The sequence below is a fragment of the Phyllostomus discolor genome, chromosome 14 (assembly GCF_004126475.2).
Source record: "Phyllostomus discolor isolate MPI-MPIP mPhyDis1 chromosome 14, mPhyDis1.pri.v3, whole genome shotgun sequence".
Lineage (NCBI taxonomy): Eukaryota > Metazoa > Chordata > Mammalia > Chiroptera > Phyllostomidae > Phyllostomus > Phyllostomus discolor.
In genome coordinates this window covers 48893200-48920835 of record NC_040916.2, presented here as the reverse complement: position 1 = coordinate 48920835, position 27636 = coordinate 48893200, and the positions used below count along the sequence as shown (strand labels likewise).

The 27636-nt window shown below is 50.6% G+C and overlaps 3 protein-coding genes and 1 long non-coding RNA gene across 14 annotated transcripts in view; 2 read left to right on the top strand and 2 right to left on the bottom strand.

Moving 5' to 3' along the window:
* The window catches only part of ASH1L (ASH1 like histone lysine methyltransferase), a 230349-nt gene extending 226081 nt beyond the window's left edge, over positions 1 to 4268 (top strand). For all 4 annotated transcript variants that reach the window (XM_036015489.1, XM_028503256.2, XM_036015487.1 and 1 more), the window contains one exon: positions 1814 to 4268. In XM_036015489.1, coding sequence (XP_035871382.1) covers positions 1814 to 1905 — 92 coding nt within the window. In that variant the 3' untranslated portion in view covers positions 1906 to 4268. The remainder of the gene's footprint in view (positions 1 to 1813) is intronic.
* Positions 4269 to 5577: 1309 nt separating this feature from the next.
* On the bottom strand, positions 5578 to 16565 carry RUSC1 (RUN and SH3 domain containing 1). Of its 6 annotated transcripts, XM_028502675.2 has the most exons (11): positions 16473 to 16565; positions 14352 to 15803; positions 13662 to 14072; positions 12619 to 12717; positions 12386 to 12462; positions 12090 to 12264; positions 11903 to 12008; positions 11689 to 11735; positions 10532 to 11081; positions 9623 to 9742; positions 7024 to 7742 (listed from the first exon to the last, which is right to left on the bottom strand). In XM_028502675.2, exons 2-11 carry the CDS (start codon positions 15715 to 15717, stop codon positions 7574 to 7576), a joined length of 3120 nt encoding a protein of 1039 aa, XP_028358476.1. In that variant the 5' UTR covers positions 15718 to 15803; positions 16473 to 16565; the 3' UTR covers positions 7024 to 7573. The 6 variants fall into 6 exon arrangements, with proteins under 6 accessions (XP_028358477.1, XP_028358476.1, XP_028358478.1 ...); XM_028502676.2 differs by lacking the exon at positions 13662 to 14072 and having other exon boundaries at positions 5578 to 7742; positions 16473 to 16564; XM_028502677.2 differs by lacking the exons at positions 13662 to 14072; positions 14352 to 15803; positions 16473 to 16565 and adding an exon at positions 12972 to 13639.
* Positions 16566 to 16834: 269 nt separating this feature from the next.
* Positions 16835 to 27123, bottom strand: FDPS (farnesyl diphosphate synthase). Of its 2 annotated transcripts, none has more exons than XM_028502654.2 (10): positions 25963 to 27052; positions 25725 to 25887; positions 24467 to 24607; positions 20112 to 20192; positions 19840 to 19962; positions 19407 to 19495; positions 19242 to 19314; positions 18321 to 18398; positions 18092 to 18226; positions 16835 to 17609 (listed from the first exon to the last, which is right to left on the bottom strand). In XM_028502654.2, exons 1-10 carry the CDS (start codon positions 26142 to 26144, stop codon positions 17409 to 17411), a joined length of 1266 nt encoding a protein of 421 aa, XP_028358455.1. In that variant the 5' UTR covers positions 26145 to 27052; the 3' UTR covers positions 16835 to 17408. The 2 variants fall into 2 exon arrangements, with proteins under 2 accessions (XP_028358455.1, XP_035871492.1); XM_036015599.1 differs by having other exon boundaries at positions 17147 to 17609; positions 27046 to 27123.
* On the top strand, positions 18647 to 19938 carry LOC118498200. Of its 2 annotated transcripts, none has more exons than XR_004900724.1 (2): positions 18647 to 18867; positions 19747 to 19938. It is a non-coding gene; the product is annotated as an uncharacterized LOC118498200 (long non-coding RNA). The 2 variants fall into 2 exon arrangements; XR_004900725.1 differs by lacking the exon at positions 18647 to 18867 and adding an exon at positions 19055 to 19088.
* Positions 27124 to 27636: the final 513 nt, after the last annotated feature.

Here is a 27636-nt window from a genome sequence, read left to right as displayed (position 1 = left end):
TTTCTGTGATTATGTTCTTGTTCTAGTTGCTTGCTTAGTTTGCTTTTGTTTTTGTTTTAGGTTCAGTTGTTAGTAACTGAGTTTGTTGTTGTTTATTTTACTGTTCATATTTTTTATCTTCTTTTCCTTAGATAAGTCCCTTCAACATTTCATATAACAAGGGCTTAGTGATGATGAACTCCTTTAACTTGACTTTATCCGGGAAGCACTTTATCTGCCCTTCCATTCTAAATGAAAGCTTTGCTGGATAGAGTCATCTTGGATGTAGGTCCTTCCCTTTCATGACTTGGAATACTTCTTTCCAGCCCCTTCTGGCCTGCAAGGTTTCTTTTGAGAAATCAGCTGACAGTCTTATGAGCAAGCCTTCATAGGTAACTTTTTTCTCTTGCTGCTTTTAAGATTCTCTCATCATCTTTAATCTTGGGTAATGTAATTATGATGTGCCTTGGTGTGTGCTTTCCTTGGGTCCACCTTCTTTGGGACTCTCTGAGCTTCCTTGGCTTCCTGGAAGTCTATTTCCTTTGCCAGATTGGGGAAGTTCACCTTCATTATTTGTTCAAATAAGTTTTCAACTTCTTGCTCTTCCTCTGGCACCCCTATGATTAGAATGTTGGAACATTTAGAGATGTCCAGGAGGTTCCTAAGCCTCTCCTCATTTTTTTCAATTCTTGTGTCTTTATTCTGTTCTGGTTGAATGTTTATTTCTTCCTTCTGGTCCACACCATTGATTTGAGTCCCAGTTTTCTTCCCATAACTCTTGGTTCCCTCTACATTTTCCTTTATTTCACTTAGCGTAGCCCTTTATTTTTTTCCTCTAATTTGTGACCATATTTAACCAATTCTGTAAGCATCCTGATTACCAGTGTTTTTAACTGTGCATCTGATAGATTGGCTGTCTCTTCATTGCTTAGTTCTATTTTTTCTGGAGCTTTGATCTGTTCTTTCATTTGGTACTTTTTTTTTGTCTCAGTGCTCCTGTTAGGTAGTAAGGAGCGGGGCCTTAGGTGTTTACCAGGGTGGGGCAACCCATATCACTGTGTTATGATGCAGTATGTGGGGGGAGGGTCCGAGAGGGAACAGTGCCACTTGGTCAGCTGTCTGCCAGTTTTCAGTCACTTCTGCTGCTACCCACAATCAAATTGGGCCCTTCCAGTGCTGATTCCTGGGTGGGTTGGCTTGTGTACATTCTAGGACCCTGTGGGTCTCTCCAATGAACTCTCCTGTGAGGCTGGGAGTTTCTCCCACTGCTGCCTCAACCCCCACAGGCGTTTTCAGTCAGAGGCTTTGAGGCTTTATTTTTTCGCACTGGAACCCTGGGTTGCGTGGTCTGTCTCGCTCTCTGGTTGTTCCTGTTTATCTGCACTCGAATGTGGGACTACCTGGTCTGCCAGCCACCACCTTGCTGAGTCCACCAGCCACTGTCTTGCCAAAAGTCCTCTCTGCCCTCGAGTTCTCTCCACCTGCCTGCGTGTCTCTGCCCCTCCTGAGTCTGGATGAATGTTTCTTCTTTAACTCCTTGGTTGTTGAACTTCCATACAGTTCAATTTCCTGTCATTTCTGGTTGTTTTTCATTTTTGAATTTGTTGTTGTCCTTCTTTTGGTTGTGCGAGGAGGCACCGTGTGTCTACCTGCGCCTCCATCTTGGCCAGAAGTCTGTTTTGTTTTTTTTCTTTTAATCTAGGGCTGGAGAAGGCCTAAATTGCTTATAGGTCAGAAAAGGAACCATTGAACTCCTTTGATCTTCTTAGAGTTCAAACCTGGAATAAGGAGTAGGCTGGTGGTGTTTGATCAACCTCCTTGGTTCTGTTTTCAGCCATCGATGTGACCTACTTGCTGGAGGAAGGATCAGGCAGGAAACTGCGAAGGCGTACTCTGTTTATCCCAGAAAACAGCTTTCGGAAGTGAACCTCAGAGAATGACAACCTCAAGCATCTCGGATCCAGTGGAGCCAACAGTCCTGCCTCCTGTTCTCTGAGTGTAGACAGGGGTGGGAAGGGTCCATCCAGCAAGGGGAATGGGGCCATGTCGTTAACATTAGGTACTTAATAAACCTTGGAGCTAGTGGAGAGGAAGAGGAAGGGGATCTGTCTAACCAGTTCAATTTAACTTGTTTCCCTCTCCATTGCTTTATCTAGAAGGTTAAGAATAATGTAGGGAGGAGGATAGAGCACATTAAAGATGACCAAAACCTTTGGTACTTTACAACACTTGCCCCTCCCCCAGCTGGGGTTTTCTGTCACCCTCTGATCCCACAGGCACTGCTAAGAAGCTGCTTCCTATGCCCAGGTGTAAATCACAATCCAAAGGTATAGGGCCAGGAACCCCACCCATGCCTTCCCCATCTGTTTTCTGTGGGCTCTAAAAGCTATCCCAGAGACTTAAGACAGAAACAGTAGCTGGGGCCTCTTTCCAAATCCCTAATTAGGAAAGTTTCTCTCCCCTTTCTTGCCCAACCAGGTCAAAGTTAAACATGAGTTGGTAACTCAAAGCACTTGGAACTGCTGCCCCTCTCCCTACTTCCATTCCCCCAAATGGAATCATGGAACAGGGAAGGCCCCCATGGGGTCAGAGGGCACAGTACTTACTATAATTAACTTTGTTTTAACCTTTATAACCTGCCGAAAGTATTTTTTTCTAATGAGAAGGCCAGGCCCCCCACCCCAGCACATGTACGGTTTATGCGCTGTGGTTTGTGTGTGTCTGCTGTGCTGTGCGAATGGAGATTCATTTCAAAATAAAATCATTTTAAAAGCTACATAAAAGTGAACTCTAACCCCCACCAAACAAAAGTCACTACATGAACTGTTGAACAGTATTCACCTATCAGAGTATTTGTTGTAAGTGTAGATTATCAATTGAAAACACTACTTTTGTTTTCTTAATTGTACAGTTTTTAATGTCCATCTCTTAAAGAGACAGTGTATTCTCCCCACCCCTAGTTCCATCTTTCCTCCACCCTCCTGGTCGTCAGGAGGGATATCCAGGGTGTTTCCTTCCTTCCCATTCTCTTGGCCAGAAGTTATCAGACAATACTGTCTCTTTAAAAATAAAATTTAAAAAGCTTTGCTTTGTTGTCTTCTCAGACATACATATGCATATACATTTTAGATGTTCTTATAAGAGAAAAGATGGTTTTTAAATGTGCCAAGTTGTATGTGTGTATATATATGTATGTGTGCTGTGTGTGTATATATACACATCTGCTGCGTGATTAGCAAGCAATACAATAGTAAACAAGTCCCCATTACTTTTTCTAATATTGGACCAATGCTGTCCTAATTGTACATTTTACCTTATGATGACGACACTCTGACTTGTTTAGGTAGAAACATTGACCACCTTCCATTCCATTAAATCTTTTTTCCTTTTTTTCCTTTCTATGTCAATCTTGAGGAAAAGACAAAAGAGACAGGGGATGCCAAAGATCCCCTTGAGCAGAGAAAAAGCAGAATAAATATTTTATTAAAGAAAAAAGAGAATTAAGAAAATAGTTTGGAGTATTTTCTTACCGTAGAGAAGCACTGTACATTACTAAGAGGCCTGGGTATAAGATGCTCACATGTGGAGCTGGGAAAATCGCATGTCCAAGCCCATTTGAGTGGTTTCTTTTGGTTTTCATTTCAGGGAGCTGGGTGGGAGGGAGGTGGGGACAGGGGCACTTTGGGAGTCTCCTTTTAGTCAAAAGCAGGAAAGTGACAAGAAAGAGTTTAAAATTCAATATTTCTTTTAATAGTGTTAAACACTAAAATTTTAAAAAAGACAAAAAAGTAAAAAGAAAAAAACTTTGTAAAATGCGTGAACAGAAGCAAAAGACACTACGCTCTGTCATTTTATCTTTCTTTTGTTGAAAGACTAAAAACTGAAATGTTTTTTAGACAATCAAATGTTAGGTAAGTGCAAAAAACTTGTTTTTTCTTACTGGTGTAGAAATTAATGCCTTTTTTATTTTTCGGTTATTTTATAATAACGAAATTAAAAGAACCCCCTAGCTGCCAGGCGGGTTTTGGTGTTTGAAATGCGGGGCAAAGCACTACATCACTGCAAATAGATACAGTTAGTCTGCATGTCTGTAGGCTGTGTGATTGCGGAAAATATAAATGCTGCTAATATATTTCCTTTTTACAAAAGCATATCTAAATAGATGATTGTTTTGATGTTAATCTTTGTAAATTATGTATTACCAATTTTAACATTGGATGTAATTGCATAAAAAGCTTGCATCTCAATCCTTGAAAGTCTAGTATTAAATGGAAAAAACTTTTCCTAACCTCAGAGTGGTGAGCTTGCTATTGTTTTTCCTCTTTCCTATCCTCCATTTATCTTCCAGTTATCTTCTCCATTGTTTCCAAAGAGATCTTGTTAAAACCATTACCATCCTACTTGGCCCTTATGGACACACTCACCACTGTTGACTATTGGATAAAGGTATTTCCTCAAGACTAGGACCTTTTTGGTCAGGGCCCAGCCTAACCAATCATCTACACCTCTGACCCTTGTATACATGTACACCATCTGTGTATCATCTCATTTTATACTCATTAACAACCTCCAAGGTTCGCAGTAATGGCAGGCCACATTTTTTTAGCCCACAGTGTTAGACTGTTTCCATTGTAAGCAGTTTACATGTATTCACTTTAATTAATCTTCACAACAGCCTTTTTAGATAGGTCACAAAACCCGGTTTTGTAGGTGTGGAAATTGAGGCAGCAGAGAGGTTAACTAATTCGCCCAAGGTAATATATAGCTAGTTAGCTAGTCCTCCAAATAGCCCTCTGTAGTTATTCCCATTTTGTGAAAGCAAAAACTGAAGCTCAGGAAGGTTAAGTAACCTGCCAGAAATCACCCCATAACTAGTGTTGGAGCCAGAACTCCAAAATCTTGATATAGTCATCAGAGAGAGTGTCAGAAATAGCCAGAGTGTGACTCTCCTAAGAAGGATAAGTCTACTCCTGTCAACAACTGAAAGATCTAACAGAATGTTGTCCCAGACATGGGTCAGCCATTTGGGCTTTTTCAGCTGGAGTACAGTTGCTCAGAAGCACTAAGACAATAGACTACAAGAGCTCAGTCTTGCCCTGGCTGGTGTGGCTCAGTGAATTAAATGCCAGCCTGTGAACTGAAAGGTTGCCGGTTAGATCCCCAGTGAGGGCATGTGCCTAGGTTGCGGGTCAGGTCCCCTGATGGGGGAGATACCAACTGATGTATCTCTCGTACACTGATGTTTGTTTCCCTCTTGTCCCCTCTCTAAAACTAAATAAGGAAAAAAGGTGAGGTCAATCTCTACTGCTACAAGGGCTGGGGGTTCACCCCCACAGGTATAATAGTCTCTTGCATGACTGCAAAAACAATACATTAGTAGTTGATTTTTCTTGATTTGTTTTTTATGTTTAATTTTTTTATTTATTTATTTTTTTTTGTAGATTTTATTTATTTATTTTTAGAGAGGGAAGGGGGAGAGAAAGAGAGAGAGAAACGTCAATGTGCGGTTGCTGGGGGCCGTGGCCTGCAACCCAGGTATGTGGCCTGACTGGGAATTGAACCTGCGACACTTTGGTTCGCAGCCCGTGCTCAATCCCGATGTTTAATTTTTTTTAAACACTGGTATCTACTATAGATGTTCTATTCTACATAATACATAATAATAGTTTACAACTACATCTAATTTCATATCAGTGTTTGGCCTCTCCCTGATGTTCTGCAAGGAACTCCCACTACTCTGTTACCACATGCGCAACCCTAAGAACCACTAAGCTCTGACTGCAGATGTCCCTAAATCTCACTGATGCTCCAACACTACTTACCTTAGGACTCTTCTTACTAGGATTCCCCACTGTAAAACCAAGTATGTGGGGCTAGGAGTCAGAAAAAGGAATAGTAGGTTAAATCCATGGTAAATAGAAGCTTTGTGTCGGTAAGAGATTTCTGAAGCTTGAGAAATCGTGCTCCCCACCCCAAGAGCACTCTGCAGACCTCACTGGCAAACGTCCCAAAGCCCAAACATGGTAGTCTTCCACGTCTACTATTTTATAATTTAAAACATTATAAAAATAAAACTTCTTTTGCAATAGTAATTAATTGAAGAAGCTTCATAAACTCCCGAGAATATAACCAGGAATCCCCAGAGACTCAGAATCTAGTTGGGGAAAATCACTCCAGAACACACCTTTCAAAAAGCAAACTGAAGTCAAAATTGAGAGGGTAGCCAAACAAATGCAAAATTAAAGCAAGGAGGGGATGAAGAATAAGAACTGGCCAGGAATGGGATTGAGTAAGTCTTAGAAAACAACAAGAGTATGAAACATTTGAGGCTAACCAAAGCCTGCTCTGAGCATTTACAAAGCTTTGGATGTGTTTTTACTTCCCCCTTCTATCACCTGCCTGTTGTCCTCTCCAAGTTCCCAAAGATGGAGGAGAACTTGCATATATCCTTCCTGTGTTTCCCTTCATAGTTCTCACCTTCCCCCTAACTTTCCTGTTGCCTGCTTATAATTACTGTATAGCTTTCTATTCTTCTAACCTTGGTTATTCTCTAGGCAATCATTTATAGTGGTTTCCAAACCCATCCTCAAAGCTCCAGAGCATCTTAACTACTCTCATTTCAAAAGAATGAAACTGATTAACTCCTAACAAAGTTGCAGATGTCCAGTTACTGTGATTTCTGAAATTGTGTTACCACAGAAGGGTGATGTTAAATAGAAAAAAAATGTGTCACTGCAGCTCTAATCCTTCCCCTCCCCTCAGATACAGATGTAATGAGTACAGTTTCAAGGGCTACGTCTTCCCTACTCTCCCATATTTACTCAGGCTTCCACCTATCAGTCTCACAAAACAAAGCAATTAAAAGCCTCAAAATAGAAAAGCACATCTGAAATTCAGACACAACCAAGGACCACTTCTCCATTCCTCAGGAAACAGAACTGAATCTGGACTCGGAAGGAAGCATCTCCCTTGATCTTGCCATAAGAGGGCCTCCCTCCTTTCCCGTACAGCCTGCGTCCTAAAGCCCACAGCTGACACACACACATTCAACTCCCACACTTTATTGGGACAAAGGAGGAAGGAGGCAGACGAACACCACAGGCCCACCCGCCAGGGGTGTTCAGCACCTAGTACAACATGAGTACATAATAAATACAGGCAACGTGGGATGGGTGGAGTGGGGGAGGATTCATATACAGGAAGGAGACTAGAGACCCTCTAGTCTTGGGAACTGAGGCATACACTGCATTGGCAGAAGTCACTTACACATGAAAAGGTAGATGGGGCTAGATTTCCATTTTGCAGATAGATAGGGAGATGTTCCCTTATGCAGATGGGGAAGAGGAAGAAGGCTGCATGGAGGGAAATTCCTTTGTATATATTTGGAAGAAGAGCAGATTTCAACTTACAGGTGGGTATCAGAGGAAAGAAGGAAAATTTACATATTAGCAAAAACAGATGTGGGAGAAAAGTGTCATTTTACAGACGAAAATGCTTCTGGATGATCAGTTTACACAGGTTAGTGTTCACAGGCCATTCCATTCCCAGGTGACAGGAGGGAGAGACACAAGAAGGAAAGGAAAAGGTCCTAGGCCTAGAGAACAAGAGAGGTGTACCCCACAGGTACCAGCCCCTCCACTCCATCCCGCCCACAGCGGAGCCAGTCCTCATCCAGAGTGGCGATGACACGCAGCACTTCCCCCCGCCGGAAGCTCAGCTGATCAGGTCCCGCAGCAGTGTGGTCACAGAGAGCACGGACCGCCCTGTGGGGAGCCAGAGGGGGATGGTGGGATAAAGTGAGGTGGGGGTGCGTGGCTGCCCCCGGCTTCACCTTCCCACTGTGTGGAGTGTCCCTTTGGTTCAGCTCGGGGAGCACCGATCGGATGCATGTGGACCACCTACTAACACGTGGATTCACTGTGGGACTCCAGTCCTCTCCTGAGCTCCAAACCCCACTCTTCAGCTACTTATTTGCCACGACTTGCACTTATCTGGTACTTCAAATTCAACATGTGAAAATCAAATGACTCATCTTAACCCTGCAAACGATTCCCCCTTCTTATGTCCCCTGTACTGTTAAACAGCACCACCTTCCACCCAGTTGCTCCCAGCAAAAATCAAGGTGTCTCACTCCTCTCATCCAGTCAATCACCAAAACTAGCTTGATGTTTGTATCTCCCACTACATCTATCTTTCTCATCAACTCCACTGCCCCTGCCCTAGTTTAGGCTTCTATCCTCTCTCCCTGAACCACTGCGTGTCATCTAACTGGTATCCTTAATCTCTCATGACCCCCCTCCCCAGCTCCATTCTCCACACAGCAGTTGGAGACCCTTCAAAACACACAAGCAGGCAGCTCATTCCCCAGTTTAAGACCCTCAATGGCTGCCACTGCCTCACAGTGAGGTCTAGGCCTGTAACTGGCCTACTGAAGCCTCTAGCCTCCCCATCACTGCTGCCAGCAGCCTCCACTCCAACCACAACTGATCATGTACCCACAGCTCCTCACCACACTTGGGCCTCTCCGCCTTTGCATCCTGTTCCTTCTGACACATGCACACGCTACGCCATCCCTGGGCCTTCCCCGAGTCCCCATACCTGAGGAAGAAGCCCTGTCTGTACGGCCCCAACGGATTCAGACTTCCGTTCCTGGGATTTTTTCTATACGCCTGCTCATTTATTTGTTGGTATGTCCCCTCAACTACAAGCTCCTTTAAAGCAGGGGCTCTAATACGTACTTCTGTATTCCCTCCCATAGCATGTTTAGCACACAGTAAATACACGAAAAATATTGCTGAATGAATTAAAAATCAAGAACCCTAATTCAGCCCTGGCTGGTGTGGCTCAGTGAATTGAGCGTTGGCCTGAAACCAAAGAGTCATCAGTTCAATTCCCAGCCAGGGCACATGCCTGGGTTGCAGGCCAGGTCCCCAGCTGGGGGTGCACAAGAGGCAACCAGTCAATGTAACTCACATATAATACATCATCAATGTTTCTCCCATCCCTTCCCGTCTAAAAATAAATAAATAAAATCTTAAAAAAAAGAAAAAAAGCCTAATTCAGTGGATTGAGAAACCAAAGGAAGCCAGACCCCAAATCAGAAGCAACCTCTGCTGCCAAATTAGAACATCCCCACTAAAGGGAAGCACAGGCCCTCAGGGCGCACACATGGGCACATCCAGGTACGTGGTTACCACTAACTGGGCATCTCCTCTATGTCAAAAGCTTTCTTTTCTAATTTATTGATATGAGAGAGAAACATCAATTTTTGTTGCTCCACTGATTCATGCATTCATTGATTGATTCTTGTATGTGCCTTGACCTGGGATCGAACCCACAACCTTGGTGTATCAGGCCCACACTAACCAAATGAGCTACCCAGCCAGGCCCAAATGCTTTTATAAAATTATGTTTAGTTTCTGTAATAACCACAACAAAGGTATAAATTATCCTCTCTTTACAGAGAGAGAAACTAAGGCTCAGAGAAAGGAGTTCACATGAACAGTGGACAGCATAGACACGACGCCCTGTCTGCCTTTACAGCCCCTCGGCCTTTTCAGCTGCACTCTGTAAAGACAAAAATGCACACACATGCACATAACGTAACACGCACACTCACCAGTGCATCCCTCCCAACCCTCACCTGTAGGTCTGCACCATGCTGGGTGCTGAGGCCTCGAGCTCCTCAGGAGAGCAGGGAGGTGGCGCCCTCTTCACCAGAGCCAGCACACTCACTGTAGGAGGCAGCCAGCTGGACGGTCTCCTGGAGGAAGCGACACAGTGTCATAGAGGTCAGCCCCACTCCAGAAAAACAACAATAAGAATCCAGGGCTCTGGAGGGAGGAAGAGGCTGAGGGGCCTGACTTTGTTTCAAAAGAGGTCGGGAGGTGGTCACTGCTATGGGCAGAGTGGCAGTTTGTTAGGGTCACTAGGGAAGTGACAACACAAGTCTACACCACCCAAGGTCACTACAGGACCTACGGAAGCCGCACACCCACACCCCAGACACCACAGAGCCGCCACGGCCAAACCTCAGAGCAGAGCTCAACACGTATTTTCTTTTTTCTAAAGGGCTACATAGTATTTGGGGCTTTGAGGGCCAAAAAGACAAAATGGAGAACACTATGTAGGTGCTTATATAACAATTAAAACGTAACAACTTAAGAATGTAACCATTTGCTCTGGCAGGTGTGGTTCAGTAGATTGAGCCCCACCCTGGGAACTGAAAGGTAGCAGGTTTGATTGGGGATCAGGGCACATGCCTGGGTTGCAGGCCAGGTCCCCGGTGGGGGTGCACGGGGGAGGCAACCTCTCAATGTACTTCCCACGCATGATGTTTCTCTCCTCTTCCTCCCTCCCTCCCCCTTTCTCTAAAAAATAAATAAAATCTTTTTCTTTTTAAGTGTAATTACTTCTAGCTCATGGCTGTAGAAAAACAGACTGCCAACTTCTGACCTAAAGGATCACTCATGGTTTCAATTTAGGGAGCATGGGGACTCAGGGACAGAGTGACAGAGTCGGAGGACATGCAGGGGACCAGGTACCCCATTACCTGGACTTTAGAGCCCCACTCTCGGTTTCTGTAAGGCCCCCAGGCACTCCGAACAGTCTCCCCAGCCACACGCCTCTGCCTGGTGCTGCGTCCTCGGGAGGCAACGATCTCTCCTGTGGCCCCTCAGCCACAGTCCCTTGCCGCCTGGATCCCCACCGAGGAAGGGAGAAGCCCTCGGTGCCCCCAGACGCATAGACCCGGGAGGCCTGGGTCAGCTGCTCCCACCAGCTGCCTGGTTTGGGAGGGCTTGAAGGGGCTGAAGGGCCTGGAGGGGTCTCCCCAGAAGCCCCACGAAGGCTCTGGGCCAGCCGCCCTCCCCAGTGCAGCATGGCCTGCACAGTCTGCTGCAGGGCTGGAGGCGAGCCGGGGCGGGCAGGAGCCTGAGGCGGGCCCAGGGGCAGGTGATGGTGGTGCTCAAAGAGCAGATCCAGATGGAAGGTGAGCACAGACAACGGCTGTAGCAGGAGCAGCAGTTCTGTGGACAGGGAGGGGCAGCCACCCCGGGCCATGGAGAAGAATCCCGTGGGCAGGTACAGGAGGGACAGCAGGCCTGGGGAAAAGGAGGCTAACATCAGCCACGGCCCTTGGCCTAGGCCGAGAGGAGTCCCTGCATCAGCCCATCCATCCACAAACATCCCCCAGCTGTGTTCCATGCCAGGGCAGGGAAAAGAGGAATACTGCGGGGAAAAGGGCTGACACGTCCCCGCGCATGGAGACCACGGCCTCACAGGGGAGGCACACACAGGATCAATGGTGTTAAAAAACCACAAGGGAAAGGAGGACCAGGTCACAGGAGCAAAATGGGGGGTAGGTTGGGGCGAAGCCTCACTGTAGAATCCAAAGGATGAATGAAAGGTAATGAGGAGGGGTGGGAAGACCTGTTCTAGGTGGAGGGAGGAACCGGGCAAAGGGCCAGAGAATGCTCCAGCCTCGGAGGGAGGGGAAGAAGGCAGAGGCCAAATAATCAAGACTTTGGAGATTACAGTGAGGATCTGTCTTTCCCCCTGTGGGCTATGGGACTCCTTGAGAAAAATAATAAGATGAGAGCAGAATAAGATCATTCTGGTATCAGTGGGAACCAGCAAAACAGATCCCTGTCCCTGTCCCTCCCTCCCTCACAGCCTACCAACCCCACGCTCTCCCTTTGAGCCTCTGACCTGCATCTTCCTGGAGACTGGAAAACCACAGCTCCAGCTGCTTAGTGCTGGGGAAGAAAAGAGGGAATAGAAGTTCAGGGAGGTGGAGGGCCCTAGCCCCCTCTGGGTAGGGGACGGGAGAAGAGACTGGAACAGGAAAGGTCTTTCCTGGAAACATGGGGCACCACTGCAGTGCCCAGGCCATGGGAGGGGTGCCAGAAAGAATGCCACTCACTTGAGGAGGCCCAGGATGAAGGCGTGGAAGCGGCTTCTGCTGCTACTCAGCGGGGCCAGACGGCTCACCTGGCTGTACAGGGTTCCAAAGGCCCGGGTGCTGGAGCCTGAGGACAACCCCAGCTGTCAGCCAAGCCCTAGCTCCGCCCCGTTCCCTCGCAGTGCAGTCCGACATTACCCGCCCTCACCTGGCTTCACAGAGGCCTCCACCACGCTCCAGGGGCTGCTCCTGCGCTGCCCAGTGATGAGGTCCTTCCGGAAAGGCTTCAGCCCGTCAGCCACCAAGGCATGGAGGGCGGGACAGAGGGTGGTCAGCACCAGGTGCCCCACATCTGGGCTCAGCCGACTATCCCCCAACTGGGCCTGGAGGCAGTGTAGTGGGCATGGGTCCAGGGATACCAAAGCGCCCTTCCTGCCAACTGTTCTGCGACCCAGAGCTACATTCGTCTGCTCTCCCCCAACACCCTCCCAGAGACAACTTCACCTTCTGAACCAAGTTTCGGGCTGCCCCAAAGTGCGAGATGATTTTATCCACGGAGGCGCTGACGGCTATCAGGAGACCTGGGAAGGGGGTGGGGAGGGAAGAGGCATCAAAGCCCTAGTTCGCCGCAGTCACACCCAAAGGACTTGGAGAGAGGGGTTTCTGCAATCCCACCCTGAGAGGGGAGGACCAAAGTGAGGGACAGTTGCTTCTGAAGCCAGAGTTAGGAGTCCTACCTTTTTTCTGCTCCTGCAGCTGGCCAGTCCCACTCTGGGCTTCTGCCATCCACAGTCGCTGGGCCCGGGGGACACCGGCGAAGGACCAGGAACTGCGGACTGGGAGAAGGGAAGAATGCAGTGACACTTACCAAGGGTTTCTCCAGGACTCCAAGCTTCCTCACGGATCACCTCCTGCGGGTCCACAGCGCCCCAGCCCCTGAAGAGTCTTGGGAGAGGGGACACAGGGCTGGGTACAACACAGGGCAGCTCGACCTGGGACCCTGGAGTGAAATCCTGCTCAGATCTCAGCACCGCCGCCCCTCTCCACCCCTTCCCCGTTTCAATTCCCTTCTTCAGGACCCAGCTCCCACCTCCTCGATCCCGGAAGTCAGCCAGGAACAGCCGCTCTCACCTCCCGCCCGCCTGCCTGGGGCCTATAAGGCCAGAGATAACAGCGAGGGGAAGAAGGGGCACCCTGGGCCCTCGTCCTGCCCGCGAAGACGGGGAGAGCACGTGGGGAGCCCGGAACAATGGAAAGACAGACAAGCGAGAATGGAGGAAAGAGGGAGGTAGAAGAGACCCAAGGGCTGGGAGGCTGGAAGGCGCCGGAAAGGGGAAACCCAGATCCCGCGCCAGCATATCAGCGGAGGGCGTCCCCGCAGCCCACGCGAGTCGGGCTGGTGAGGAAGGCGAGATCAGGACCTCTTCGGCCGGGGGCGTCGGGGAGCTTCAGCCTGCAGGGTTCCCTAGCTGGATGGGGGTCAGGCCCGAACTGCACTGTCCAGGGAATTCCAAAGAGGTTGTGACCCAAGTGCCCTAACAGTGGACTTGCTAAGGACCCCCTTAAACTGAGTAGGGAAGATGGTCAGGTCTGGGTCCACTACGCCCGGGCCGGTACCGGAGCGGAGTCAGACTCCCCAGAACCAATGAACTTGCTAGGAATCGGCCCCAGGTCGAAGGGCGGAGCCGAGCCCGGTAACCCGGAAGAAACTATAGAGGAGGTGTGGGCGGGGCGGCCCGCCTGGGGCGTGGCCTGCGGGACCGGCCTGGGTCGGTCTTACGTAGCCTGGGCGGAAGCGGTGGGCTCCTGGTCCAGCGAGGGGCCTTCGGCGGACGAGGTGGCGGTGGCAGCGGGGGGGCGGGTACCTGGCGGGGTGGGGGAGCCGCGGCAGGGAAGGTGCTACTTCTGGGAAAGAGCGGGGACAGCAGCAGTGCCAGCTCGGGGCTGGCCAGGCAGGACAGGGCCCCGCGAGCCGGAGGAGAATAGGCTCCCACGGGGGACAGGCGGACAGGCAGCAGCTGCTCCTCTGAGGGACTGGGCGCCCCCAGCAACCGCAGCCCTGCTCCGGGCCAGCCCGCCAGAGGAGCCAGGAGCAGAGACCCAGCTGTGCCCGTGCCCCCGCCCTCCAACAGGGGGCGCCCGTCGGCCGAGAACCGGAAAACCAGGGGCCGAGGGAGCACCAGGGGACGGGCTGCAGGCGGGATTGGCGGGGCAGGTGCGGAGAAAGGGCAGCGGGACCGGCAGCCAGGCAAGGAAGGGCGGGAGAAAGAGGGAGCAAAGAGTTAGTCCCGTAACCCAGTGACCCACCCAGTTTCCCTTTCCCGGAACGCTCCCTGGTAGAAGGGGATGGGGAGGATGGGTGACACAGAAAAGGGGGAAGGGGAGATACAGGGGGACGGGTTGTAACCTTTGGAGGCTTAGGCAGAGCTGACGCCCAGCCCGCCTCCTGCTTCCTATTATGGCCTCTTACCCTCAAGGCCGGCCTGGGCGCCGGGCTGCTCCGGCTCTTTGGCCGCTGGGGCCTTTTCGCCCTCCACGGGGCTGACCGCCCTGCCCTCTTCGGGTTGCGCCTCCGCTATGGGCTGCAGCCCCTGTCGGTTCTTTTTTCTCCGGGGAGGGACGGGTGGAGGTGGGGGCCGGGGCGGGACCAAAGCCCAGCCAGCGGGGGAATCACGGGGCGGGACTGGTGGGGGCGGGGCCCGGCTTCGGGACCGAAGTTCCTTGAAGGTGGTAACTTCCCGGGGCGCCACCTGAGAGCCTCCCAGCGACCCGGTGGGAGGCTGTTCGGTGTCAGGAGAGAAGACTATAAGCCAGTCACTGCGGTCTTTCTTGGCTTGCGGCACGAGGGGCAGACCCGGGCCCCGCTTGCGCTTCTGGGCCAGCTCATGGAAAGATGTGATTGTCCTGTGGGGCACTGGCTCCTCGCTGACGTCACCTCTCCATCCCCCATCACTTTTCCCTGCGTCTGTTTTCAAACCGGACTCAGTTATTCTTATGTTGGTTTTCCAGCCGGAGTCGAATTTTCCAGATTCAGTTTTCCAACTGGAGTTAGTATTCCCATTGATTTTCCAACCAGAGTTATTGTTGTCAGTGATTTTCCAGCCAGCTTCGGTTTTCTCTGTGTCAATTTTCCAAATGGGGTTGATTTTCCAACTGGGTTCGGTTTTTCTAGCGTCGATCTTCCCATCATCTGCCTCTGGGACCTCGGAGGTAGGGAGGTCCTGCTCCCCACACACGTCCTCTTCCTCTAAGCCAGGGTAAGGGAGGTCCTGGCAGGTGGTCAAGGCATTGCAGTTGGAGTCCAGAACATGGCTGGGTGGGGAGGAAGCTCCGGAGCAGGAATCAGGAGAACAGCAGAAGCTGTCAGGAGAGCAGGCACCAGGGCCTGTGGAGGGCAGACGGGAGTCCTGCTCCAGGGGGATGATGCTGGTCTGAGGGTGGACATCTTCATCGCCGGGGAGGTCCCGCAAGTAGACTGAGATGGGGGATTCATCAGGGCTAAGATCTGAGCAGGAGCTGAGAGAGGAGGAGCAGCCCGGGTCCGAGGGAGAGGCAGCTCCCTCTTCCTCCTGTGCTGGGTCCTGTCGGCTGTCTAGACCTGGCCCGTGCTCCTGGCAGCATCTGCAGGGCACGGCTGGGCTGTTGGAATTAGCATCCACCAGGGTCCCGCTGCAGGGGCCCCGGCTCTCCTTGCCCCCCGTGTCTCCTGGGGGAAAGGATGTGCTCAAAGGCCCCTCCTGTAGCTCAGGACGGCGGGACAAGTGCAGGCCCAGAGAGACATGCTGGAGGTGGATGTGGTTGAGGTTGCAGAGTAAAGCTCTTTGAGGGGACAGCATAGTGCCAGCGGCGACGAGATGGCTTCTAAAGAATCAGGAAGACAAGGCCTCTCAAATCCGCCTACCTGACAGCCGCAGATGCTGACCTAGAAGACAGGGATGGTGAAACCCAGCCAGTGAAGGTGCGGGCTGCGGAAAGGACACCGAGGTGACTGACGGTAGGAGCGGGCCTGGGAGGCGCTGGCTGCTTTAGACAATATTCAGATGAGATGCAAACGACTGTCTACTGGCCATTAGTTTCCTCTGCAGTGTTTGCAGGTGGAGTCGAATGTACCCCCCCACACACACCGGGAATAAGGAGGGGAGGGTCAGAGAATGCGGCTGCGCTCAGGATCCCCATGGAGGTTCCGGGGCTTGAAAAAGGATGCGGCCCAGAATGGACTCCGGGTCCTCTCTGCCGCAATCACTCTCAGAGTAAGGGGCGAAGGGAGGCCCTGCCCAGATGCTCCGATATAGGAAGCGGATCGGAGGTGCATCTGGCCGGTTAATTCAGGAAAGGGGCGAGCGTAGGGGCGGGGGATAAAACAGAGCAGTGGTCTGCATGTCAAGCCAACCCACACAGACCCCACCGGGCTTCGGCGTACGGCCCGGGTGCATCCCCACCCTGCTGGAAACCCGGCGTTTCCGTCCATTCTCTCCGTACTCGTCTGTCATCCAGCCACCACCCCACCCCTGCTCATTTTTAGTGCTCCCTCTCCAGCCCCACCCCTCATCCCCGACCCATTCATCCACATCCCAGACCAAGCCCTCCTCACCAGGGTCCTCCTGCCACCGCTGCAGGCGTTGGGCACCTCCGCAGCTCCCACACTCCCCACAGGACTGGAGGGGAGGGGCGCTAGGACAAGCCGCTAGCTCTGCGCAGCCGCACCCCTTCACACATGGGCGTGGCTCAGACCCTGCCCCCAGCACTTGACGTCTTGCCTGCCACCCACCTAGGCCAGGCCAGTCTGACGGTTTGTGGCTTGCCTAAGCTTTGGATCCTAAGGAGTCGAGCAGTGAGGACCCCAAGTCCTGGCTTCTCTGCAACAACCCTGTCAACCCTGCCCATTCTGGCCATGGCTGCACCCCTGGCTGGTACACTCAAGAGCAGAACCACAAGGTTAGACAATACAGCAGGTCCAGGAATAACATCGTTTTATTCACCCTTATTTCCTTATAGGTTTGGGAAAAGAAAATCTATTCCACCTGGGTGCACTGTGTGGCGCTTACATGTTCTCCCCTTGTCTGGGTCCCCCACCACCACCCCAGGACCCAGATGTCTTCCCACATCCTAAGGGTAGGCAAGTGAGAGTCCGTGTCTACATTATTGGGGGGGGGGGGGGGGATGGGGCGGAGCAGCCTGATACAAGGGCCTTCTGCCCAGGGCGGGCTCCCACGTCGTGCTCAGACAGGCCCCCGTCACCTGCAGCCCTTCAGTGGAATAAGTGGGTTGGAAAATAATCTCCCCTGCCCTTAAATTCATTCCTTCAGTGTGTGTTGTGTGGCTCACATTTATTTCAGTGTTTATTTAATATCAGAAGTGTTGGGTGACATTTTTGTAACCAGAAATAGGCCACAGGATACTAACTCTTGTCTGTATAAATTAGCCTATGGCAAACTTGTTGCAGTATATAGCACCTATAGATGGCATTAAGAAAGGTTTTACTATAATTTATTGAGAACCTGCCCCCCCCACCCTGGTAGTCTCTAGGTCACTTTTTCCGCTTGTATATCTTCTGTGCCATCCTCAGGAAGATGGCTGGGGGCAGGGGCGGTGAGTGCTGCTCAATGAGACCCATCAGGCGGCTGTAACTGTCTTCTTCATACTGCGTGAACACGGCCTGCAGATTCAGCTCCTCATACAGCGCCTTCACCCGGGCTACCTTCTCAGCCTCCTTCTCTCCGTAATTCTCCTGGAAGAGAATGGAAGCAAGTAAACAGGCTTCACGTTCCCCCAGCACCTCCAGGTCCCCTCCAACCCCTCACCCATATACTCCAGAACATCTGCAATGCCGTTCGCTTGATTCCTGCCTTCAATTTCAAGTGTCTCTTGAGTGTGTAAGATTGTCGAAGATATTAAACTTCCCCTTCCCCATCCCAAATGCTCAGACAGAGGCTCAGGCCTCAGCTTCCTCTGCCCCGGGGCCGTGGAAGTCTGTGACCAGGCAATTCTTTGTTGTGGGGAAACTGCCGTGTGCACTGTAAGATGTCTGCGGCACTCCTGGCCTCTCCCCACCAGAGATCCCTGCAGCACACGCGCGCACACCAGTGATGACAACCAAAAATGTCTGCGGCTGTTGTCAAATGTCCCCCGGGTATCAAACTGCCCCCACTTGAAAACCACTGCCCTACCCCCTTTCTTATCAGCTCAGGGACCCTCAGTCCTCTCGGGCACCTGCAAGATCTGGCGCTGTTCCGGAGAGGCCCGTTGCAGACACTGAACCACGAGCCAGCTGCATTTACCATCCTGGATGTCAGTGCCAATCTTGCCCGTCACACTGGAGTCCCCAAAGAGGTCAAGGTAATCATCCTGGGCAGGGGAGGATTAAAGGAGAAATGAAGAGGGTGCAAGGCAGGAAATGAAGTTGCAGCCTGTACTCCAAGAGTGCCTTGAGCCTTCCTACCTGAATCTGAAAGAGCTCCCCGATCTCCAGCAGGATCTTCTTGGCGCTGGCATGCTCCTTCTCCCCATCAATGCCCGCCTACAGCGAAAAGGGGGTTAATGAGCCAGAAACTGGAGGCGCCTACATCTTCCTTGGGTGCTTCCTCCCATGGGCCCTTGCCCCAGTGCAGCCCCCAAATCTTCTCTGCTCCCCTTTCAGACGTCCGTGGCCTCCCTGATCCAGGAAGGCCTGACTGACAGGTCCAACCTCCGTCCCACTTAATCTTAGCTGGGCCGGCCTTCAAGCAGAGAGTACTCCACTCTAGAGGCCCTCAGTCCATGGGTTACTGATCCTTCTTCATCATCTTTGTGCCATTTCCAACTTCTTTCAGGATGAAAAGGAAAACTTGGAGAAGCGAGGTCAGGACAGGCGGTCATGCCGACTCACTGCCCATCTCCTTAGCCTGAATCACGCCTCCCCACACTCGGATGGAGGACTTCTTATTCCTCTCCGATGGGCCAGGCACTGCCCCATCACTTCCTTCACTTAATTTTTACAATCTTGTGAGGTGGGATTTTTTTTTTTTCAGATTTTAATTTTAGAGAGAGGGAAAGGAGAAAAGAGGGCGAGAAACACCGGAAAGCGAGATACATCGATGGGTTGCCTCCAGTACACACCTACCACCAGGGACCGCACCTGCAGCATGTGCTCTGAGTGGGAATTGAACCCATGACCTTTTGCTTTATGGGACAACACCCAACCAACTGAGCCACACTGGTCAGGGCTGAGGTGGGGACTTTATCCTCATCTTGCAGGTAAGGAAACCGACTCTGAGAGAATATGTAACTTGCCCAAGGTCACACAGCCATTAAGTGGGGGCACTAGAATGTCCAAAAGCCCACATTAGTGGGCAGCTTGGTCAGGGTAGGGGGGCTCACTCACCATATACATGGCAGCAGCTACAGGAAGGTAGAAGGAGTAGAAAGCTGTCTTATACTTGACGATAGATTTGTACCTAAGTAGTGGGGAGAAGACAAACTCCTCAGAAAGGCAGAGCCCACCTGCAGCACCCCTCACTGTGTAGGTGTGGTTCCCACTGTCCCTCACCTCTTTTCAGTGTATCGACCAAGGTCCACGCTGCCTTGCGGGGTGGTGATGAGGTCCAGGGTCTGTCCAATCTCAGTCTGATAGGAACACTGAGGAGGAAAATGGTCCATGAGGCTGGGCTCTCCCCAGGACTAGGGAACCCTGAAATCCTGAGACCCATGTTCCATACCAGTTAACAACTGTATAGAGTCAGAAAGGAAGGAGGGAGAGGGACCCCAACACTCAAGGCCCATGTTTGCAAACACACAGTCCTTATCACTCCTCCATCACACAGGGATGGAGAATCCTCCTTACCATTACCACCACCCTTCCCAACTCCCTCGCCTTCTTCCTCTTCCAGGCAAACCTAGGCATCTCCTATGTCCTAAAACCAGCTGGATTAGGCTGTCCTATAGAGCCCAACGCTGGGCAGTGAGCCTGGTCTGCAGCACACCTGCAGGAAAAGCTCGATCAGGTTCAGGTAATAGGGCTGCTCCCGGCAGTAGACCTTCAGCAGTCGGTAGATACACGCTTCCAGAAGAAGTGCATCATTGATGGCATCCAAACCGATGCCTGGCTGTCAGGGGAATGCAGAAAAACAAGCACTCAGTCTCCGTCTTAGACTCATACCAAGAACCTGTCACTCTGAACACCTCAGTAGGTTCTGTACAACCACCTCCCTGTGGCCTGTTCCCATGCCCACCACCACTCTCCTGCCCACTTTACCTTCTGATACCAGCAGATCTGCCCCCGTCGGGTGAGAGATGAATCCATAATGTCATCTGACACCAGGAAGAAAGCTTGGAGCTGGGAGGAAGAGGAAGAGTGGAGTAAGACCCCAGGGCTCCCTCCCAACAGCACCAGAGCAGCTTGAGAAGCACCACGAGCTAAGAGGGCAGGCCAGGAGGCCGGGGCCGAGGCTCTGTTCTGCGCCGTGAGGCTCTGGCAAGTTCCATGACTACTTTGGCTCGGGCTTCCTCGCTATACAATGGGACTGAAGCACTCTTGTTTTCAGAATAAGAGACCACGACCACAGCAGATCACTGACCTCTCCCGACAAGAGCCCCAGACAGCCCCCGCACGGGGGTGGGTGGGGGGATAAAACACCTGACACCCTGCACGCTGCTCTTCCCCAAACCTTCGGTGAGCACTTAAAGCCGATGTCCTCGTGTAACTTGGCTTCGCGCGCGTGTGACTTCTGGAAGAAGACTATTCCCGACTCATCCCTGGACACCGCACACACACTCCAATGACCAGAAACGGAGCTCCGCCTCAGGGAGCTCTCAGGGTGCAGGTAGAAGGGCAGAACTGAAGCCGGACTCCTGGGAACGTGCGCCCATGAGTCCTGAACATCTTTAAAAACTTAAATGTCAGCAAATAGCTAACTCTTCTGAGTGCTAGCCTACTTGAACATAAAAAAATGAAATACTATAATGCTCCCCATGGCACTTCTTGCTGTCGGGCTACACCTTCTAGTTCTTAAAACAGTCTTCCAAGGTGTGGTTTTCCAAGGCTTGCCCACCCTGGTCCGTGTCTAGCTCTGGTGGGTCTGCACTGCTGGGGGGCGGGGGAGCACCCACGGCAGCCGCCCGCCTAGGTGTGGGCAGTGCAAAACGGCCCTGGCACTCACCACTCTCCCTTTGGGCAGAGTCCTTGGGGAAGGAGGCATCCATCTGCACCTTTACCTCTGACCCCCCCAGGGGTGGCTTTCCATATTGGAGGCACATTATTTTATTTACATTGTGTTTATTTGGAGTGGCATGGTTCACTGGAAGCCGGCAGCCTCTGTCTCTCCCAAGAGTGACTGAAAGGTCCATCCAGTTTCAACCAGCACCACCCCCAAGGGCCCTGACACTGGACTCCCTCAATCTCCTCTGCCCCCACCCCACCCCCATCCCCCGCCATGATTTGGAAGCAAGGGAGCTTTCTTTTTTTTTTTTTAAGGTTTTATTTATTTATTTATTTTTAGAAAGAGGATAAGGGAGGGAGAGGGAGAGAAACACCAGTGTGTGATTGTCTCTCACATACCCCGCACTGGGGACCTGGCCTGCAACCCAGTCCTGACTGGGAATCAAACCAACAACCCTCTGATTCACACACAGGCTGGCGCTCAATCAACTGAGCCACACCAGTCCAGGCGCAACGGAGCTTTCTGTGTAGCAGGCCACTTTAAAAATGCCAGCACTGGAGTCCTACCCCAGATCACTTAAATGAGAAATCTACAAGGGGGCACTGCATATTGGGTTGTTTTTTGTTTTTTAGTAGTTTTCCCTAGTATGTATTGTTGTGGGAAACAATGGAAAACAGACTACATTACCCATGTAGCATTCTTAGCAAATGTTTGGCCTGACTGGAATCGTGAGGAAATAATCAGACAAACCCAGACTGGACTGTGAGCCACTCCACCGAACAACTGACCTAGGCTTAAAAAGTCAGCTACGATGGAGAGGTTGTTCTAGATGAAAGACTGAAGAATGACTACCAAGTACAATACATCTTGACTGGATCATAAATGTTAAAAAAAACTACTTATACATTTTGGGGAGCATTAGGAATATTTAAATATGAACTATACATTAGATATATAAGATTACATAATATAGTATATACAATATTATAAAAATATATTAATACATTATGTAATACTATACAGTATAACATACTACCATATTCTATACTATCAATGTTTAATATCTTAGATGTTGCTGTGGTCTCGCTGTATACCCCCCCAAATTTGTATGTTAAAATCCTAACCCTCAAAGATAATGGTATTAGCAAGTGGGCCTTTGGGGAGTTCCCATAAGACTGTCAGCTGATTTCTCAAAAGAGACCTTACAGGCAAGGAGGGGCTGGAAAGAAGTATTCCAAGTCATGAAAGGCAAGGACCTACATCCAAGATTAGGCTATCCAACAAAGCTTTCATTTAGAATGGAAGGGCAGATAAACTGCTTCCCAGATAAACAAGTTCATTATCACCAAGTCCTTATTATATGAAATGTTAAAGGGGCTTATCTAATGAAAAGATGATGATCAAAAATATGAACAGTAAAATGGTAACAAACTCAGAACTATCAACAACTGAACCTAAAAAACACAGAAACAAAAACAAACTAAGCAAACAACTACTAAAACAGGACAGCAGGGGGGAGAGAGGAGAATGGGGAAAAGGTACACAGAGTAAGAAGCATAAATGGTAGGTACAAAATGGACAGGGGGAGGGCAAAAATAGTATGGGAAATGGAGAGGCCAAAGAACTTGTATGTACAACCCACGGACATGAACTAAGGGGGGGCAATGCTGGTGAGGGGGTCTGCAGAGGAGAATAACGAGGAGAAAAAAATGGACAACTATAATAGCATAATCAATAAAATATATATATTTTTTAAAAGCCCTGGCTGGTGTAGCTCAGTGGACTGAGTGCAAGCCTGCGAACCAAAGGGTGGCTAGTTCAATTCCCAGTCAGGGCACATGTCTGCGTTGTGGGCCAGGTCCCCAGGGGGCGGTGTGAGAGAGGCAACCACACAGATGTTTCTCTCTCTCTTTCTCCCTCCCTTCCCCTCTTTCTAAAAATAAATAGATAAAATCTTTTTTTTAAGTGGGCCGTTGGGAGGTGGTTAGGTCATGAGAATGGAGCCCTCAGGAACAGGATTAGTGCCCTCACGAAGACCCTCCTCAGCGCTCCCTGGCCACGCCCACCACTGGAGAACACAGCGGAGGGCACCGGCTGCTGCCCCAGAAGCAGGCCCCCACCCCACCACCCTGGCACCTTGATTTCGGCCTTCCCAGCCTTCAGAGCTGTGAGAAATAAATTTGTTGTTTATAAACTACCCAATCTCTGGTATGGCAGCAGCCCAAATACACTAAAGCAGATGTGATGATAAGATTGTGGCTATACAGGTAAATGTCCTTGTTTCTAGACAGTAAATGCTGAAATACAAAAACAGGAGGTTGAAGGAGATGAGTCAGAAACAGAAGACAGATAATTGAAGTCACACAAGTAGGAATAATGGTGGACAGCTCAAATGGCATCCTGGAGAAGTGAGAGCATTTCAGCCAAGTTTAAAAAAAAAAAACACTCCCAGGTGAACAGCTAGTGTTAATAACAACTGATTGTACGGGTGAGCCGCTGGCCGTTAGGACACGGGAGTGCCCGCCCTGTCTCAGGGAAGCGACCTCAGTTCAACTGCAGCCAGCTGTTGCCACAGGGAGTGTGGATGCAGATCTAGCAATTGTCCAAGTGGTGTTAGAAATACGGTGTTTCTTTAAATCCTTGTCCGAGGATACATTTATTGATTTATTAGAGAGGAAGCTGGGGATGGAGAGAAGCATCAATGTGAGAGAAACAGCGATAGTTTCTCACGCCCCTACCCTGCCTAGCACCCACATGCTCCAACCTGAGACCAAACCTTCAACCTAGGTACGTGCCCTAACAGGGAGTTGAACTCACAACCTTTCGTTGCAAGGCTCCAACCAACCAAGCCACATGGGCCAAGGCATAAATTTAGGGTTTTATGTAAAATCTCTTCTTTGGTAAATTTAGAAGACTTATTTTTTTAAGATTTTATTTATTTATTTTTAGAGGGGGAAGGGAGGGAGAAAGAGAGAGAGAAACATCAATGTGCGGTTGCTGGGGGTCATGGCCTGCAACCCAAGCATGTACCCTGACTGGGAATCGAACCTGCAACACTTTGGATCACAGCCCGAGCTCAATCCACTGAGCTATGCCAGCCAGGGCAGAAGACTTAATTTTAAAATATTTTCAAACCCTCTCAGTGGGATGCCAGTTTTCAACCTCTGCTTGAGAGTAATCTCTGGAAGAACTATGTCACTTTACTCAGAGGTAATACCGCTGTGCCCAGTTCCAAGGCCCTGGCCCACACATAGTCTACAGGCAAAACACGCTCCTGTTTGCAAAAGAGGTTCCCCACATTTGTCAATCCATGGAGTAATTTACTGTCTAAATTTGGCTGTGGCACACTGGAGGCACAGGCACACAAATAACCAAGAAGCGAGTTTCCCTCCCCTCCCACCAAAGACACGCTCACCCTAGCAAACGCCTCCTGCCCCACCCCCGCTCTCACCAGTTCCACACACCAGCCCACAGTCATGGCCTGCTGCAGACTGTCCGCATCCAGCTTTCTCGGTTCCACCAGATCCTGCAAGGTTACCAGCACAGTCATGCCCCGCTGGTACTTGCCTCCAAGGGCGTTGTACTCCAGGACCTGGAGGGGCAAAGCCAGAGGAACCGGGTATCAGCACCTGCAGAACAGCTACTCTGAGATTTCTTCTTGACCTCTCCTACTTCCCACCATGACCTAACTTGAAAACCCTCCTTGACCCTGACTTTTCTTCCAGGGAGTCTAAGGAATTGCTATTCCCTTGGTTATATCCCCCAAGTTCTGGAACATGGAAGAGCCTCCCAGCCCCCAGGTTCTCTCTGCAGTGTACTCCTCAGGGAATTGAATAGTGCTCCCAGGCCTGAACCACCCCAAAACTCTGTTCATGCTATAGGATGCCTAGCACGCTCAGGTCCCTCCTCAGGCTCCAGCCGGTCCCCACCTCTCCTAGACTTCCTCTCACAACCCGTCCTTCCTTTCCCAGCCACCTTCTCCCACCCACAGTCCAACCTCTCTACAACTGAAAAGCCTCCCCCAGCACTGGCACTAGGACAAGCCCCAGCCCAGGCTGGTCAGGGGAGAGCTAGGAGGACATGGGCTAGGGTGCCCATCCCCCACTCCTCCACAGTGTCTCTTCCTGCTCAGTCTGCCTTCTGCTGCCCTGCTGACAGCCAGATCTAATTGCCTAGAAAGATTTCCCTTTTCATCTCCATCCCAAGGTAAAAAACCCCTCCTCGTTTTCCTTGGTTCCCCTGAGATAAATGAGACAGCACTTATAAAAGAATTACTAGATACTCCAAAAGAATAAAAGAATTGGGTGACTTAAGTATCCCAACAATAGTTTCTGTCCCAGAACAGAGATTTCTGACAATCCACTAGTTTAACTCCTTCCTCCCTGGTCCCTGCCAATGTAGTACCTTATGATTTCAGGACATCTTAATTTCCTTTCACAGCAAAACCCAAGATTTGTCAGACTCAAGGCCTCCACCCTCAGGGGCCTCCACCCATGCAAAGCAGTTTGGATGGCTGCCCAGAATCACAGGTGGAAGTGATGGGCTGATAAAGGGTACCTGTTCAGATACACTCCCCTCCAGAGCTGACCTACAGTCACTCAGGTAAAAGCCTGCCCCCCAACTGTCGAAATTCCCCCCAAAACCATGCTGGATCCCACACATACACAGAGTGACGTAAGATTCACTCCCTCAGGTCATAAATCCCTCACCTCCTTGAGACGGGCAATAGCATCTCCTATTTCCGGGTGCCCCATGTCATCCTCAGTCAGCACCCTGACGATCTCGGGGAAGTGCTGGATGAAACTCTGCCTTTTTTGGTCATAAACATCCAATTTCTGGTCTCCATTCATCCTGAAGAAGGAGTGAAGTAATCTGAGGAGAGGGAGGACAAGTCAGAAATCTGATCAGCTGCTCCCCTCCCCAAGGCCCCTTGCCCCCCACACTCACCGAGGCTCCTCTGTCCACGCTTGGCACCAGCAGCGGGCACTGTGCCATGCCCCCAGTACTGAGCCCTGGTGCACCAGGGAGGGCCACAGTAGGGGACCCAGCCACCTCTCCCGGGGCACCCAGCAGGGGGCTGCTTGCAAGAAGACCCCCACAGATCTCAGCCAGCGGGACAGGGGCATCATGGGAGGAGGGGTGGCATAGGGAGGAGGCACCCAGCTCTGCCTGCAAGGGCAAGCACCAAAAGCAGATGCCTGGTGGCAGCTCCCCAGGTCAGCCCTACCACCCCCAACCTTTCACCTCCAAGATCTGGTCCCTTCTAGAAAGGGTTTGGGCATTTACAGAAAGAATGGAATGCAAGGAGCAAAAAGTATGGCTAAGTGACTGATACTCAACTGATCACACTTAAAGTGGCAAAAATTTAATGCCACCTAACATTATGTTCTTCAACCATCAACTCCTCCTCCAGGGAGCCTCTGGAAATGCTACTTTCTTGGCTTCTTCCCCCAAATCCTGGAGTACAGCAAGAGGGATCCAAAGTAGTTCCTCGGGAATAGGGGCTGAAAGGGCCCTTAAATCACTCTATTTCACAGAGGTCAAAGTGAGGTTCTAGAAAGTCGGAAGATACATGGGCAATGGCAGCGCCAAGTCTAGAACCCAAGTCTCCCCTAGTAGGTGGGGAGGAGGCTGTGGTAGCGGGGAGGAGGGTGTGGAGGATCCGGAACCCCTGGATGCTACGACCAAGTCGTCTGAGACAATGAGACTGGGCATCCCGAGCCCCACAGGGAGCGCTAGGATGCGGAGACAGCCGAGAAGCAGCACTGGACGAGTGATGAAGATTCGCAGTAGAAAAGCAAACCTGGCTCACGTATACTGGGGCGGGGGGCGGGAAGGTGCAGGGAAAGCACACGACAGAGCTCGGGAGTTTCTGCACATCCACGGGGTCAGCCAGTCGGGCCCACCGACCCCAAAAATGGTGGGGCTCCGATGCAACAGACCGGACCTGCTGTGCCTCAAAGTACCGCTCCAGAGGTAAGGTCGAGTCTCTAACACCGCCCTCCTGTCCCAGGACACAAACACTCTCACCTGTTGCGGGATGCGGATTCTTTGCTAGGGATTGTTGGCGGGGTAGCCCTTAAACGTAAACCTATCCCGCGCTTAGCTCTCTGGATCTAGTAGTTTTCGATCTTCTTTCACTATGAAAAGAAATAGTTCGCTAGACTACAATTCCCGGCATTCTGCGAGAGGGTCAGAGACCACGCGATCTGGCACGAGCAGGCTGGGCGAAAACGAGTCGCGCTGATTGGCTGTTTCCCTCGTGTGACTTGAGACCGGTACGCAGAGCCAATGGAAGGTTTGTGCCCAGGGCAAAGCCTTAAAGGAGCCGTACTAGGGGAGAAAGATGCGGTGTAAAGGAATGGGATGTGGGGCAGACGTAGTGAATGTGAAACAGGCTGCGATTGCTCTCCAGTCTGGTTTTTAGCTGTCACCTTTACTACACACTTCAATTTTCATTGTCTTCCTGTGCAGCCGAACCGCGCGTTAGTACAACCCTAGCAGACCAGCTTTGTCACTGAATTAGTTCTCTAACTTTGGCAAATCATTTAACTCTGATCTTCAGTTAACCTCCTTGAAATTGGCTTTCCTTATCTGTTAATGAAAGTAATACCATGAGAT

Bases quoted from the DNA above. Each gene is read 5' to 3' on its own strand.
- RUSC1 (XM_028502675.2), bottom strand. From the start codon at position 15,717: ATGCTGTCCCCTCAAAGAGCTTTACTCTGCAACCTCAACCACATCCAC. The intron at 14,073-14,351 runs GTAAGAGGCCAT...TCCCGCCTGCAG, and splicing joins CGCCCAGGCCGGCCTTGAGG to CCCGTCCCCTGGTGCTCCCT. The intron at 12,265-12,385 runs GTGAAGTTGTCT...CACTGCCTCCAG, and splicing joins CCCGAAACTTGGTTCAGAAG to GCCCAGTTGGGGGATAGTCG.
- FDPS (XM_028502654.2), bottom strand. From the start codon at position 26,144: ATGATGCCCCTGTCCCGCTGGCTGAGATCTGTGGGGGTCTTCTTGCAA. The intron at 25,888-25,962 runs GTGAGTGTGGGG...CCCTCTCCTCAG, and splicing joins GCGTGGACAGAGGAGCCTCG to ATTACTTCACTCCTTCTTCA. The intron at 24,608-25,724 runs GTGAGGGATTTA...TTGCCCCTCCAG, and splicing joins CTATTGCCCGTCTCAAGGAG to GTCCTGGAGTACAACGCCCT.